At 38.7% G+C, this 15,856-nt stretch overlaps 1 protein-coding gene across 1 annotated transcript in view; it reads left to right on the top strand.

The window, feature by feature from the left end:
- The window catches only part of GABRA4 (gamma-aminobutyric acid type A receptor subunit alpha4), a 58,947-nt gene that overhangs the window by 25,083 nt on the left and 18,008 nt on the right, over window positions 1-15,856 (top strand). Inside the window, exon 8 of the mRNA XM_054028927.1 lies at window positions 6,172-6,431. Coding sequence (XP_053884902.1) covers window positions 6,172-6,431 — 260 coding nt within the window. The remainder of the gene's footprint in view (window positions 1-6,171; window positions 6,432-15,856) is intronic.

Raw genomic sequence — 15,856 nt, 5'->3', positions numbered from 1 at the left:
ATGCCCTCCTCATGTTTTCCTTCTGAAACATATGAGTCTGCCTTATCACACATTACTTTCATGGAAGCTGTGATAGCTGAGTGCTTATGAGCAGCGATGAGCCATCTAGCCAAGGCTCCTGGTTTCAAAATGAAACCCCATATACTTGCTTCTACTTTACTCTCACAGTTTACTCTTTGTTTGAGTGCCATGTCTGTCCATACTTTGCTGAATTTATTGCTAGACTGAGCCACAGCATGATTTCCATGCACGCACTGCTCATGAACTTTGGGGGCATAATCTGGCAGAAGCTTCATATCATTGATGTTCTTAGATACCCAGATACCATAGTTGGTGTGGTCAAAGACGAAAAATAGTGGTAGCATCTCTACAGCTGTCAACAAGGTGCAGGTCCCAGTTGCTTTCACGTTCAGCTCTAATGAAACACATTAAGATGTTAACCATTTTGATGTAATCATCCCAGAATGCAAAGGTTGGAAAATTGATGTTCCAAAATTGCAGACTCTGTGCAATACATCCCGTGCATTCTTGAAGGCATCACTAAGCTGGGAAAGTGTTGCTGCCACATTTTGACATTCTTGGAGCTTGCTGTTGGTGACGTCTACATCACAGTCACTCTCATTGTCTTGAACCCACTTACAAAATGTTATCCACTGCAGTCTGGACAAAGCCTCCACTACAAGGTTGTGGGCTCTCACTCCACGGTGGTATGATTTACCGTTAAGTACGTTGCTTGCTGTGTTGCTACCATACACCCGCGATTCTGTGAGGTTGTCTTCAAGGCCACTGTCTTCATACTTCTTTCCAATTACAGCAAGAAATGGCTGCTATGTGGCATCTACCCTTAAGATTGTTTTCTAAAATTCCTTTGGGTGCCTCCACTGACTCTCTCTTTGGCCTTACAATATATAGTCCCATCAAATATTGAGACACTGTAATCTTGGCCAAGAGTCCTGGACATCTTGCTGACATTCTTCACTACAGTAAAAACTGTACTCGGTTCAGTAGGTGGTGCTGGCAGCATTGGGCAGTACCTAATAAATGTGACGGTTGGTGTGGCAGAAGAAATCATCACATTAAAAGCTGTCCATCCTGGTATTTGCTGAGCATTCACCTTTTCAAATTTGCCTCAGATAGTTTGGTTGGGCAGCATCTTAGAATTATCCATTGTAGATCAAAGCTGGTGGCTTGTTGGAAAGTCTCAACATCAGTATACCAATTACTTTTTACTTCCCCCACAAGATTAGGTCATTACCCATGAGGATTGCACTCCAGTATGTCTTGGAACATTGCAGGAGTTTCAGGTGATTGTCTTTATGGTGCTGTTTTCTTTGTTTGAGCCTGAGCTGCCACTGTGCAAAAGCTGCCTTCCGGAATAGAAGGGGTCTGATAGACTACCATATCGAGCTAAAATTAAAACACCCTTTGCCCATGTTTTATAATTGTAAAACATGATGTTGAAATAAGCTAATTTTTTTTAGACATTACATGGTGTAAGCAAATAATAAATTACACATATAGACAAAACAAGCAGAGAACATATTTAAATAAATTTTACCATAATGAAATCAATATAGGATAAAATTAGTATGTAATTATATAAATGTTAAGAGAGAGTCATTACTTTGACTGTTTCAAGAAATTTTTGAAGGCATTTTGACACGACTTCATAAAAAACATCCATAATTCTCAAAGTCACCACTGCATAATACCACATCTCCCCTGCCCTAAAAATCACACTTGAGAGTTAATCCCCACATTAAAATGCATTAAACTGTGTGTGTGTGTGTGTGTGTGTGTGTGTGTGTGTGTGTGTGTGTGTGCTATGAATTTCAAATACAGGTAGCATTTTCCATGTGGACCCCCCGACTAAAAATAATGTCATGAATTGGCAAGATAACAGCTGCAGTGACAATCTTTAATAAGATTTAGCCGTTGAAAATCTACAACTTAAAGACCAAACTATGAATCATCAACTGAAATATTATGATTTGAAAGCTAGAAATCCACCAGAGATATAGACAGATGTCCAAATGCTTCAGGAAAATACTAAGTATGAAACTGAATTAATTTTAAACAAATGCTGAGATTCCTCAGAGTTCTGCAACTCCTTATTTCCAAAGCTATCCAGAAAAGAAGATGAAAATATCTAGGACACGTGTGAAGAATAATCCAGAACATCTGCCATGGTAGGCGTGCAATTGGGCAGCTGGAGGAACATGTGACAGGGGTCAATTGAAAGAATCCCTCTGTCAACCATTACTCTGAGAGGGAAAATGTGTAGACTTAACAATACAGAGGACATGAAAAGAGCAGACCAGGACAGACAGGGATGGTGGAGCCTTGTTCATGGCCTAAGCAGCATCTCATTGATGATGTGGGAAGGATTTAGATTCACAAGTTTACAGCTGAAGGCCACATTTTACCACTTAAAATAAAGCAGCGCCTATTTGGTTTAGCACAGTAGTCTAAAAATTCTCTAAGTATACACTCTCCATTTTAGCTGCAAATAAAGGAACAAATGATGGCAGCCAGTCCAAAAAGCTAACAGAATGTTAGGAACCATTCAGAAAGGCATAGACAGAAAATATAATGCCATTATATAAATCCATGATATTTCCACACCTAGAATATTGCATGCAGTTCTGGTCACCTCATCTCAAAAAAAGATATCTTAGAATTGGAACAAGTACAGAAAAGGGCAACAAAATGATTAGGGTTATGGAACAGCTTCCATATAAGGAGAGATTAAAAAAGACCAGGACTATTCATCTTAGAAAAGAGATGATTAAGGAAGGAGGATATGATAGAGGTCTATAAAATCATGATTGTTGTGGAGAAAGTTAATACAAAAGTGCTGTTTACCCCTATACATAACACAAGAACCAGAGGTCACCCAGTGAAATTAACAGGCAGAGGTTTAAAACAAACATTAGGAAGTACTTCTTACACAATACACAGTGAACCTGTGGAACCTGTTGCCAGGGAATGTTGTGAAGGGCAAAAGTATAACTAGGTTAAAAAAAAAAGAATTAAATGATTGCCCTCAGTGAGTTCTGAGCTTGCATTAATGCTAGTTACCATGGGAAGACAAAGCTCACAGTTTTTAGGGGCCAGTTCTATAGATCTATAGAGTTGAGTTCTGCAAGCCCGCCCACAGAAATTATGCTGCCTTGTATGGCTCACATCCTATACTAGCCAAGCCTATTGTAATTCTGATAAGAAACATGGACAGTAGTAAGTCATCTTTGTGTTTTTATTGTATAAGTTTGGTTCCAAAATCTTACAATAAACTATGTACAAAAGATCTGATTTTTACATATCAGGTATGGGATTCTATAGACAAGGTGAATTTTGGAGAGTTGCTGCTGGTGGATATGGGAGATCAGGGTCCCTTAGGAAAGGGGGAGAAATAATCTGCGTAGTTTTAGGGGTTTTATGTTTTTGCTTACTATGCTGATTCTTTTTTTAAAAAATGCTTCTATGTGCATCTGCTTGGAAATGCGCAGGTGTGTTTAGGGCTCATGTCTGTTAGCATTTTAATAGAACATTATTTGCTAGTCTGGAAAGTTAGCCTACGACACACACAAACATAAGGAGCAGTTAGGGGCTGGGATATTTTTGAAATATCTTAAAGGCTTATAAAATACAGAAAATTGCATCTGATACTTTGAAAACATTCTGGGGAAGAACTTCTGCCCCATCAACACCATTTTATTTAATTATGTTTTTCCCTTCTCAACATCGCTAGGCTCTCCCAATTGTAGATTGGCTGCTTAGTTCAGAACTTACCCATGGTGCCACTGACGGCCACGGGTAATTTAATAGTTACTAGCTTTTCAATCTCTCTCCCCAAATAGGAGAGGTTTGATTCTGGGAAATAATTGACAAATCACTCCAGCATCAAGTGGTGTCTTCTTGAGGAGGACTCTGACCACTGCATGTTTAAGAAAGGTCAGCACCTTCCGCTGCTAACCAACACATTAATGCCATCAGTAAAGACATATCAGCCAAACTACTGGGTCTTGGAAAACAGAGTCATCTTCTTTAGAAACAACAATTTACATAGGAATTTCTTTACTAGCTAAATTATTTTAATTAGCCTGAGAAAATCCCATCACCCACATCGGTACGTCCACCATCACCTTTATGAGTAAGACTCCTGCAAGCTCACAATGAACTGGATTTATCTTGTTGGGTTTGACTTTTTACTCTCGTGCAAGGTTCCTATTCAACCTGTTATACAACCTGCATTGGTGGCCTCCTTGTGTTCTCCACAGACCCTATACAGTTTTATCTGGATGAAGCATTTATGTATTAGATTCCCATACTGCTAGTGTCACAGATTTACTTTTCAAAAGAAATGGGGCCAACCAACATGAGCTCAGAAATTTCAATATCCATTAAAAACTTTATTTTCAAATAGAATTATTCATTTTACATGGTGAAAAATTCTTAATATATGAACCACACACTAAGCCAAAATCGGTACAGATATTTGTTTTCATAAGTGGAGTAAAGAGTAATCACTGAGTTTTCTTTTGGGTTATCCTTTTAAAACTTAAGCGGCATATTCATAGTACAATAAGTATCTTTTGTGTTGGAAGAAGTGGAATTTTTTTGAGGCATGAACAGTGCTTGCAGTACTTTGCATAACATAAGAAAGCAAGCTTACAATTTAGTTTTATACTATGTGTTTACTTCATTGTAATACCTGAAATGCAGTTTTTGAGTTCAGCTGAGACCTTCATGCATGCAGATTTTAATTAAGTGTTCTCTTTCAGATGACAATATCCGAGTTTCATCTCCATACTTCTAGCAGAAAGATAAGGTTATGGGTGCCTTGTTAAATAACAAAGTTGCCAGCCTGACAATACTCCAATTTTTTTGAGCACCAAAATAAATTGTTTTCTTTAATCTTAATGGTGCTATTTCTACCTGGATTATCAGTAAAATAGGGGAAAAACACAAGTTTGATGGAGACACTGAAGTTAATTTGATATTTTTCTTCTTTAGCCTGAGTACAGTATTGTATATTACAATATAATGCTTTTAAAAGGAAATATCTACCAAATACTAACCCACAGCATGAAATTATATAACATACGCTTCCTGTATAAAAATATGTTGATAAGTGGAGGCACAAAGGTTTTATTGCTGTGTGTTTCAGATTACCTACACAATTCACACATGGGGCTTTTCACGTGGCTATGCATTCCCTCTAAGGAGCAGTAACACTTTATTGGTATTTATACAGTATAAACTGCATGTATATAGAATTCATGGTGGTGATTGGTAGTATGTTGTCACAATCCAGGGTTTAATGCATTATTCATAAGTGGCAAGCCCTTGTATTAAGTATAACATGCATAAATCTCCATTTGAGGTAATTGTCTTCCTCCTCCTGTCAGATAAATTCCTTTTCTGCATAATGAAGCACAATCATATTTTTATGTAAGGCAGACCTTTAGGGTCCACCTATTTTGCACCTAATTTCCTCTTAGAAGTTCCATGTTAAGGAAACTCATCAATGTGGATGATAACAGCTGCACACAAATCAAAACACCTCAGCCCATAAAGGACCTCATTTTGCAGTCCTTACTCAGGCAAGTCTCCTATTGGCTTCAACTGGCGTTTTGCCAGAATAAAAACTGGAAGATCAGGTCCAGTCACTGTTCCCATTCGCCCACAGACCTTTGCTTGAGAGCAAGACACAGGGCTCTCTTTTCATGAAGGACTGAGAGATCTTGCTCTTCACACATTTTACTAGCATGGGAGTATTAGTCTCAACTTGGGACCTGAATTGAGATCCTCTTATGGCATTAGAGTTACGTTATCCTTGGACTGCAAAGTCAAGTGCAGTACAGCAGTGTTTTCTCACAAATTGTTGTTGCCTATTTTGCTTTAAAGCTAAAAGGATCACTAGTGCTATTTTTAAAAAAAATGAATATTCCTTTCTCCTCATTATTCATTGGCAAGATGATTTAAGTGGCATATTCAGTTAAATGATGATTATCTTGAGATCTGCAATTTAATTGCATTTTTTTATGTTATTAGGTTTTGCAATCCCAAATGGAAAACTACTAGATGGTTTTGAACTTTCTTTTTTTATTTGCATTCTGATCTATATGAATAGAGCAATTAATTTTGCTTTGTTTCTTTGCTTTGAAGGAATAACGACAGTTTTGACAATGACAACATTGAGCATCAGTGCAAGGCATTCATTGCCAAAAGTATCCTATGCCACTGCCATGGACTGGTTCATAGCTGTCTGCTTTGCCTTTGTGTTCTCTGCTCTTATTGAGTTTGCTGCTGTCAACTATTTTACTAACGTTCAAATGGAAAAGGCCAAAAGGAAGACAGTGAAATCTCTCCTTGAATTTCCAGTCATGCCAGTGAAGCGAGAACAGTGCACAGAAGAGGCACTCATGGTATTTTATTTATTTATCTGTTTGTTATACTGTTTTCAGGACTATATACACTTGTTTATGAGTCCAGTGCATGAAAAATAGCTGACAATGTATTTATAGGGTCATGTAAGAGAACATTGTAAGGGATAAATCCTGGTCCTATTGAGGGCTTTTTTCCATTGTCATAAATGGGACCAGGACTTGGTTCCATACTGTCCATTTTGATTAATGAGTTATACCTTCCAGATAGAGGGCCTAATCTTGATGAAATAGAGTGAAGACAAAAGTAGAATATTTAACACATGTAGCTTATATTTATCCATCTGGGAAGAGTGGGCCAGACTGCATCCTCCTCATGGGAGGGAGCTAAGCTAGAAGGTTCTCCTCGTGGGGTTTCCTCCCAAGTCATTCCATTGTGTCGCTTTCACTCCACCTCCCTGTTGCCCAGGCTGTGTGTCCAGTCCACAAAATCTACAAATCCCAGGGCACCAGAGGAGACTGGGATCATTTACATGGAGGCTTGATGCCTTTCTACTGTCTGAGTGTTTTAACCTTCCCTTTACTCTCTTGTCTTCACTGGAGCCACGTTATCTGGGCCTCCCCTGGCTGAGGCTGGCACCAGCACTCTGAGAGTCCGAGACTATTACTTTTCCATGGAAATCTCTGCAAGACCAGTGGGGTTGACAATGCACCTTATCCTCAACCTAGATCCCAGCCTGCTCACTCCTTTCTACTGTCACCCCCTGCACAGTGTCCCAAGCCACCAGGGTGCCCTCTGAAGACTCCCAGACAATAGGGGTAACCACAGAGGCAACTATATCCATATCCATGTAAGAGGCAGGCCTACCACTCTCTGCATGAAGATCTGGGATTCATATTTAATTAGGATTTCAAAGAAGGAAAGAAAACGTGTATCATCCTCCAGAGTCAGGATCCAATGTAGTGGTGGTGATGGTCTGGCTGCAAGCAGTAATTTTAAAATCAGTTAGATTAAAAAAATAGCTTTCGGCAATAAGAAAGTTCCCCTCTACACTAAACATGGAATTCAGCCAAATGTAAGTTTGAGGCTTTGCTATTGCCATTTATAATTTTTTTAAATTCTTGCTTCCACTGCTGAGTGATTGGACTATGTCAGGAAAAATCAGTAGGTGTCCATCAATAATTAGATCTTTCTTCTTGCAGACTGTTTTTTAATAGTCTCTTCCCCTCCCCCCGAATTTATTAATGAAGCAGTTAAAGTTTTGGTTTGAGCCTGCTGGGAAGGACTTCTCTGGGATTCTGTAACCCTTTTATATCTTCCTTTATTTATTTTAATTTATCAAAGAATTCTGATCCCCTTGCTCATGCTGAGTAGCACATTACTCCCCAGGGAGCAGTCCCATTTAAATCAGTGGAGTAAGGTACTACTCAGAATAAGCAAGCGTGGCACAATCTATCCGACAATCAATGTTCCTTTATGTGCAGATCTCACAGCACTGAACCTTCATTTTCTATGCAATCAGTAAGTTGGTCAGGACTCTTATCATGTGGGATTTGTCAGATCCTGTTATTTCACGCGTGGATTTGGTTTTCAAGGAGCTGATTATTATGTCTTTTTGCACGGGCACCCCACCTAGCTACTGTCAAGCCTTTTCCATTGATTGCTTTTTAGCTATCGTAGTGTCCTAAATGAGATCTAGGTGGTTTGTATGATTCTTATTTTGATATCCACACTGGCTAATTAAAAGTCTGACCCCCAACTCCCGTTGAAGTCAATGGAAGTTTGAGTTGTATCAGACCCTAAGAGTATGCCTATACTGCAAAAATGCCAATGGCAGCAAGTTTCAGAGCCCACGTCAGTTTCAAAGCCTGAGCGGGAATGTCTACATGACTATTTCTAGCCTCATCATGTGAGCTTGAGGCAATTGACCTGGGCTCTGAGACTTGCTGCAGTGGGGTTTTTTTTTTTTTTTTTTGTCATGTAGATGTACCCTTTGAGTCCAGAGGCTAGATCCTCAGCTCCACTCGGCTTCAAGCCAGCTTTGTGATCCCTGAAACCCTGTGGAAGTGGGGTCTGATTCTGAGCAGATGCAAACAGCTGGAGCAGGGGCCACGGTCCCAGGGGAAGAAAATGTAAAGGAAAAAGGAATTCAAGAAAGCTGCTCAAAAGGGCCTGGGGATTATAGCAGAACACTGATTGAATAAAAGCCATTTGCAAAAAAGGCTAATATTCTGGGGTTTATTAACAGGAGTGTCATATTTGAGACATGGGAGGAAATTTTCTTTCTCTACTTGGTCCTGGTGAAGCCTCAATTGGATTAGTGTGTCCAGTTATTGGCACCCCAATTTAAGAAAGATGTGGACAAACTGGAGAGAGCCCAAAGGAGAGCAACAAAAATGTTCAAAGGTTTAGAAAACCTGACCTATGAAGAAAGGGTAAAAAACTGAGTTTGTTTAGTCTTGAGAAGAGAAGATTGTGGGAGGACCTGGTAACACTCTTCAAATTCTTTCAGGGCTTTTTATAAAGAGGACAGTGATCAACTGTTCTCCGTGTCCACTGTAGCAAGGAAGATTTAGATATTAGGAAAATATTTCTAATGATAATGATAGCTAATTACTGGAAATGGCTTCCAACAGAGGTTGTGGAATCCCTATCATTGGAAGTTTTTAAGAACAGGTTAGACAGACATCTGTCAGGGATCGTCTAGCTATATTTGGTCCTCCCTCGGTGTAGGTAGATGGACTAGATGACCTCTTGAGGTCCCTATCTGCCCTGCATTTCTATGATTCTAGGATTGATCTCTTCCCTCCACCTTCACTCTCTATTGCCTTCCTTTCCCTCCCTTCTTCTCTTTCCTCCCCTGCTGTCCACCCACTTCCATTTTCCTTCCCATCTCTTTGCTCTCTCACCACCCTCCTCCCATAGCTATTCCATAGTAGCACCCCTGTGGATACTCTGAACATGGAATAAGTATGTGCACATGTAGAATTATTGCAGAGTACCTATTGAGTTTTTAATTCACACCCTAACTTGGTTCACAACAACTTTCCTATGTAGGCAAGCCGTGAGGTTTGAGTTCAGAAGAATTGCAGGCCGGTGCCCAGTGTTTAGTATTAATACACCATAAAAATAACTTTTAAATGTAATTTATCTTTTACTATTATTTTGTCTCATCCTAATTAGGTGATTCACTTTGATTTCTTATGTCAATCCTGTTTGGTTTCTCATATGTTGATGTTTGTGTTAAAATAGTGGAATTAGCAATAAACTTGGGCAAAATTTGTGAAATTAATGAGACCTTTTTTTAAACTTGTCTTACATAATTTAGTCCCCCTGAAATTTAGATTGTTGGCAGAATTTTGTCAGATTGGCCGTTGTCCACAGGGAAAAATGTGAACATTCTAAAAGACAGTTAGCCAGAACTTTGCACTTGTAAATTTTGAAAAAGCTGTCCAAAGTCTTAAAGTCCTAAACCCTCTCTCTGGAGCATAGCCAGAGTATCTGTATTGTGTGATAGGAATCTCCCACTCCCCTTCCTGACTCAGACTGAACTGCCCCTGCTATCACCTGCCCTGGGAGGTGTAGTAATGACTATGCTCGCTTTTCACCATTGAGATTCTCCAAATTTAGGGTAGCTTTAGATCCCCTCAAAACAACAACAAAAAGACAATAACTGATATTATGCAAAAAAAAACAACAACAACAACAACAAAAATGCTATATATTAAAAGTAGAACTAAGTTCTGCCCTTCTCTGGGCTGTTGTTCCTGAATGAGTATTCCTTATCTATATGAATGATCCCAATAATTTAAGTGGAGTATTTCACATAAACATGGGTTTGCAGCACTGGCCTCTGTATGAGGAAGGCAGGATATTGGACTATGAAGGTGGGTCCCTTGTGATGGAGGGGGTTTGTACAGCCCAATAAACATAAGAATTAAGCAAATTAATAATAGGATTTGATAACATTAAGATTATTTTATAATTAGAAATATTTTTTCAAGTATGTATGTCATCCATTAGATCTGTTTCCATGAGACCAACAATAATTTTGAAATGTGTTTTTCATGTAAAGTCAATGTATATATTACTCAGACCAATATACTGTGTTGTTTTTTAAAGAGATATTTAGATTTTTAATCAAAAGCCCATTCTCCAAATGTCTGATAGATTTTCCTTAGAAAGCTGTTTCATTGGAAAGAAATGCATTCTGGTCTATTTGTAGGTGTCTATTTGCATTATGCAAATCTATACCAGAGGTAGCATAGCTTTGACTACAACATACTTTGACAAAGTTATTGGCTGTATGATGTGACTAGTTGTTCTTTTGTGTAATTACATTTACTTCACTATGTTTACATCATGAATCAGACTGACCTAATATATTTTAAATTAAATTACATTTTGTCTAAAAAAAAAAAGTAAGTGTTTTTTCAGAGCATAGTTTGACAATCTGATGCATTTTAACTCAGACCAATATATTCCAATGCGCTCATTACTCAATAAGTCTAACACAACTTTCTGACATCAGTGGATTTATTTCCATACTTGGGCCTCAGTTCTGCAATTGACTCTGCTCTTGTGAAACAAATTACAGGATTGATATCTTGGGATCCAATTTTGATGTCTTTACATAGGCAAACCTCATTCCTCCCTCCTATCAGCCATGGTCTTTCTGAGACGCTTGGAGACGTTCGATGGAACTCAATGGGTTTTGGATCAGGCCCTTGAGCCTCCATTGTGATGCACTGGTGTTGCTGCAAGCATTGCACCATAACTTAAATTAAAGAGCTTAGTGGTACACTGAATACATCACATGGGATGTTTGACTGAAAGGGAGTGTTCTTGCATTATTCATACTGAGATGCAAATATTTATTCTCTTTTTGCTGTTTCTTCTTCTTGAGATTGGTTTTAATTCTGGTATTTGGCCATACTGTAAATATCCAAATATTTATTTTATTAAGACACAAGCAGTTTCTGTTTTCCACTGTCAGTCAAGGTTATAATAATAACTTTTCTTATCAGGCCTGTAAAGATACTCATTTTACTGATACCTCTGTAGGCTAATTTTAATTTTATAACTTTATTGTATTACATTTACCAAGGCTGTATCAGCTCCCGTAAGAAATGTAATTTGTATGTCACAAACAAAAACTGCCTTGGTTTGTGATTTTTTTTTTTTTTATTATTATTTGTCTCCAGTTTGTTCCCATAAAAAATTGACAATATTTTGTTAGTGTTTATATCTATAGCAGTCAGTTTTTCCTAGTATTGTTCTGTAGCTGGCAGAAAGTGCTGGTAACATAGCAAAAGACTAATCAGTTCACATGAGCAGGAAAATCATGTCATATTAGTAGGTCAAATTCTATTCTCTGATGTGCAGCTCCTGTTGAAATCAATGAGGGTTGTGTGGATAATCTGGAAGGGTAGAAATTGGCCTGTGACTATTTTTATATTAGAAATTGCTTTGTTACTGCAATGATTTAACATACAGTAGTGGGTCAACGTGAAGTCAATATTTATTCAGAAACATGGTGACTGGGCCTTTTGAGGAAAAATTATTTTTCTTTCCCCTCTCTTATGATTTCCATCTTAGGGGGTAGCAATTGCTTCTGAAGGTCAAGGATGGGAAATAAGGGCCATGCCTTATTGCTTTTAAGGGCTTTGTTCAAAGTGTATTCTCAGTTATGCGTTGCTTACTTTCTTTCATATGCAATTTCTGAGCAAAGAGACATGCCTTCCCTACACAGTGTTCTTCTCCAAGTTCAGCTCCTTTCTGTTGCTCTTGTCAGCTCCTTGTCCTCTCCCAAGCCTTCAGTTCACTCAGTTCACTATCTCCACACCCACTCAGCCCCTCTGGCTACCCTGCCTTCTGACTGGGACGCTTAGTGCTGCGGTGCTTGATGTTACCTCCTCCCCACCATGTCAGCTTCCTTTACTGTTGTCCAGTAGACAGGAAATTGGTCACCTATATCTGCCCAGATAACACTCCTCTGCCCTGGGCTTATGGGTAGTGGGATGTTTTGTGTGTGTCCAGTCTGTAAAGAGATAGGATATGGCAACCCAGGATGCAAGGAATCTGCACTTCTCCTAAGCCGCTTCTGCCTGCATTATTCCTGAGGAAAGGGCAGCAGAGCTTAGAGTTACCCTTCTCTGACCCAAACCAACAGGCGAGGACAGGTAGCACCTATCACAGCCTGCCCCTCCTCAAGTGTAACCCTGGGGTGGTGGGGCGGGCAGCAGATTAGCACCTTGTTGCACCAGCAAGAGTGAATCTGGACCTGTATGTTTTGATCTTTGTTTAGGAAAAGCAGAAATATTGTTGTATGTCATTAAGGTTGCCAACTGTGATTGGCTGTATTCCTGGAAGTTTCATCACATGATATAATTTTTAATTAAAGATTAATCTTTAATCCCTAGAGACTCCAGGACAAGCCTGGAGGGTTGGCAACCCCAGTGCTGGAAGAAGCTGAATGATTTATGGTTTGTCAGAATCATGGTTCTATTTTTATGTTTTTTTGTGCTAGTTTCACTTCCATTTAAAGACATACTGACTTTTTGTGTTAAAGAAGAATTTCATCACATTTTGGGTCATTTCAAAAAGTTCCATTTTAAAAAGCAAATCTCTTCAGCACTATTAGTAAGATCTTTATCCTTCTCAGTGTATCTGTGGGATGTCTGGTTCAAAAAGTAGGTCAGTTTAAACAAACCCTTTCCTACCATTCTGAGCACTTAAAATTAAATCAAATATTTTTAAAGCTTAAAGTTACAAATAGATGTAATTCATACTGACACGGTTCCCCTTCGTTTATCCTTACTAACCTAGCTAAAGTATTGTTGGCTTATTGGGTGTCTGTTTAAAAATCTTATAATTTTTGGTCATTTATTATCCAAACCTAGCACATGCCAGATATTCTCTCATCGTTGTTGTTTGAGGGTTAAATTGTGACCACACTGAACCAATAGGAGTTTTGCCATTGGCTTTAATGGGGTAGGATTTCACCCTGTGACTTCAGGCACAGTGCTGAGCAAGGAGAGATGCATAAGGTGCATCCCACAATTCCTCCCCCTGCTTCCTCTTTGCTCTAACAGCGGCAGTACATGATTAGCTCCCCCGTCCCCACTTTAGCTATTCTAGCCAGTGAGTAGAGGGCTGGAGCCTGCCCCGAAGAGGAAGTAAAGTGGCAAGTGGCTCCAACATGACCAGATCTAATGTTCAGATAGCCCATGGATGGGTGCCTGCTCTCTTACCCCCTTGCATGGACGTGCAGTCACTCACATTCTGGCCCTAGCTGTTTAGTTACACAAGTGTTTAAATAACGCTAGAAAATGGAACAATGATTCAGTTTGAAAATGTAATAGTAGTGTTTCATTTCTGTCTCCATGGTCTTAGGCATTTAAAAACAAAAAGTAGTGGTGTTGAGCGGTTAAATCCAGCCAGGAACCAAATGAGAGATACTGGCCTTTAAAAATGTCAGATGGTCATGCCAAAGGAGGAGCATAATCAAATAAAGCAAAGGAGGAAGCTTTCAGTGCTCTGTGAATAATTTCTTTGACATGTCAACAATTTTCTATCGCTTTAGTTTCATTAGCATCTCCGCTATCAGTAGTTCAGAGTAATAATGAGAGAGCAGTTCTGTGTGGGATGAAAGTAGATGTGGGTCTAGAGTGAGTGGCAGATCTCATACTAAACCTTATTTGAAAGGTCCGGTAGTGATGACTAGCTGACTAACTCTGTAGTGATTCAATGTGCATGCTGAGCATTTGGATACCCGAGGATAAAGTCCAGCTTCTATTGAAATATCACTGTTAACCTGCTAAGGCCCTGAGAAGCCCTACGCATGCCTTTAACTTTACATACTATGAGTAGTCCCATTGACTTCAGTAGAGTTAAGCATATGTGTAAGTCTTTACAGGATGGAGCCTACCTGCCAACATTGCAAGTAGTTTAAATGGGCTTCTTAGTATTTCACATTAGCAATATCATTCTGAAAGATATAAATCAAAGAGTTCTATTAACTTGGATGGTCCCTCTCCAGAAACCTTTGATACAGTTAGGACGTGGAACATTTTCATAGGCAGCCACAGAAAAGTGAAAGCTTTCTTCCTTTGGAAGGTGAGCAGAGTAGTTCTTGGGAAATGAAAATCAAGGTATTAGATTTAGGAGGTCAGATTCTGATCCCATAGGTGTAAATAAAAAAAAATCCATTCAGTTACAGATCTGGGTCTGTCCATGGATAATCAGGTTGTAATGACAGCAATGTGACAAAATTGTTTGACTTTAAAGTTGTTCCCACAGGAGTTCTGTCACAGCAGCTTTCTTGTAAATAAACAGGATGTCCTTCTGGAGTGCTTCCCACCTGCAAAGCCTGCTAGGAAGTGTAGCAGTTTGCTAATTCTTGTAACTTTCTAATACTATAAAGAACTGCCAGAAATGCAAGCTAGGCACTGTGAGGCTCTACTCTGTCATTACTCATTTTAAGCTCCAAAGGCCTGAGTCAAATTCCATTGAGTTAATTGGGTTTTGGATCAGGCACTTACTTTGGAAATTAAAGCAAAAATAGATAATGTTGTTCTTGTAGGCCTCTGTTCAGGAAAGCACTTAAGCACATGTTTAATAAATGAAAGCACATGCTTAAGTGGATTTAAGCACATGCTTAAGTGGATTCCTCAGTCAAGGAGGATTGAACAGGTCCACTGAAAAGTAAATACTCTTCAGTTTCATCATTGAAATAAATAATGGTGGTTGTTGTTTTAATATTGGCTTCAAGAATCCAGTTAAGATTTGTATCAAACCAGTTTATCAGATCTTTTTGTCTTCTAGTTTTTAATGAAAGTAAATATTGAAAATAGCCAAATATTGTAATATCTTGGAACATTTTAAAAACACAAAAGGAGACTATTCCCCTGGCTGGACAGAGTAGGATTTTCAGATAGTTCTGAATAAATACTATGCTTTCTAAAGAACAAACAAGGAAAAGGCTACGTTTTTTTAAAGTTGTCATTTCAATAGTCGTCATTTATATGAATGTGTATTCATCCACAAAAAGGATCAATTTGCCTATTTCCTGTAAAGATATTTATGATAAACCTGTGAGTTAAATTTGAATTGTTTTTTGTACTGTGGCTTCAATATTTTTTCTTGGTTTGAAAATTGTTATGGGAAAAACTGTGCAGTGAGGTTTATGGTGAGCCCAAGCACCACCAAACTTTAGGGTGTGTTTTCTATGCTAATTGGGACATTTTAGCTGATTTCATTTATACTCTGAGGGGATGAGGGTGGGAGGAAATAAAGCTGTTAGAAGCTTGGAAAAATCCCTCACGCAGATTAGTATGTTTTCAAAGGCATTTTCACCAAGCCACTGTAGCAAATTTAAGGAGAATTTAAGGTCACTGGAGAATTGAAAGGTAGAGAAACACTTTTTTAAAGTCCTTCTAATTTCTAATCAACTCTTTCCTCTCTT

Source organism: Malaclemys terrapin, chromosome 5, assembly GCF_027887155.1.
Source record: "Malaclemys terrapin pileata isolate rMalTer1 chromosome 5, rMalTer1.hap1, whole genome shotgun sequence".
NCBI classification, from domain to species: Eukaryota; Metazoa; Chordata; order Testudines; family Emydidae; genus Malaclemys; species Malaclemys terrapin.
Note: the sequence above shows the minus strand (reverse complement) of the source record. Positions and strands in the feature narration are given on the sequence as shown.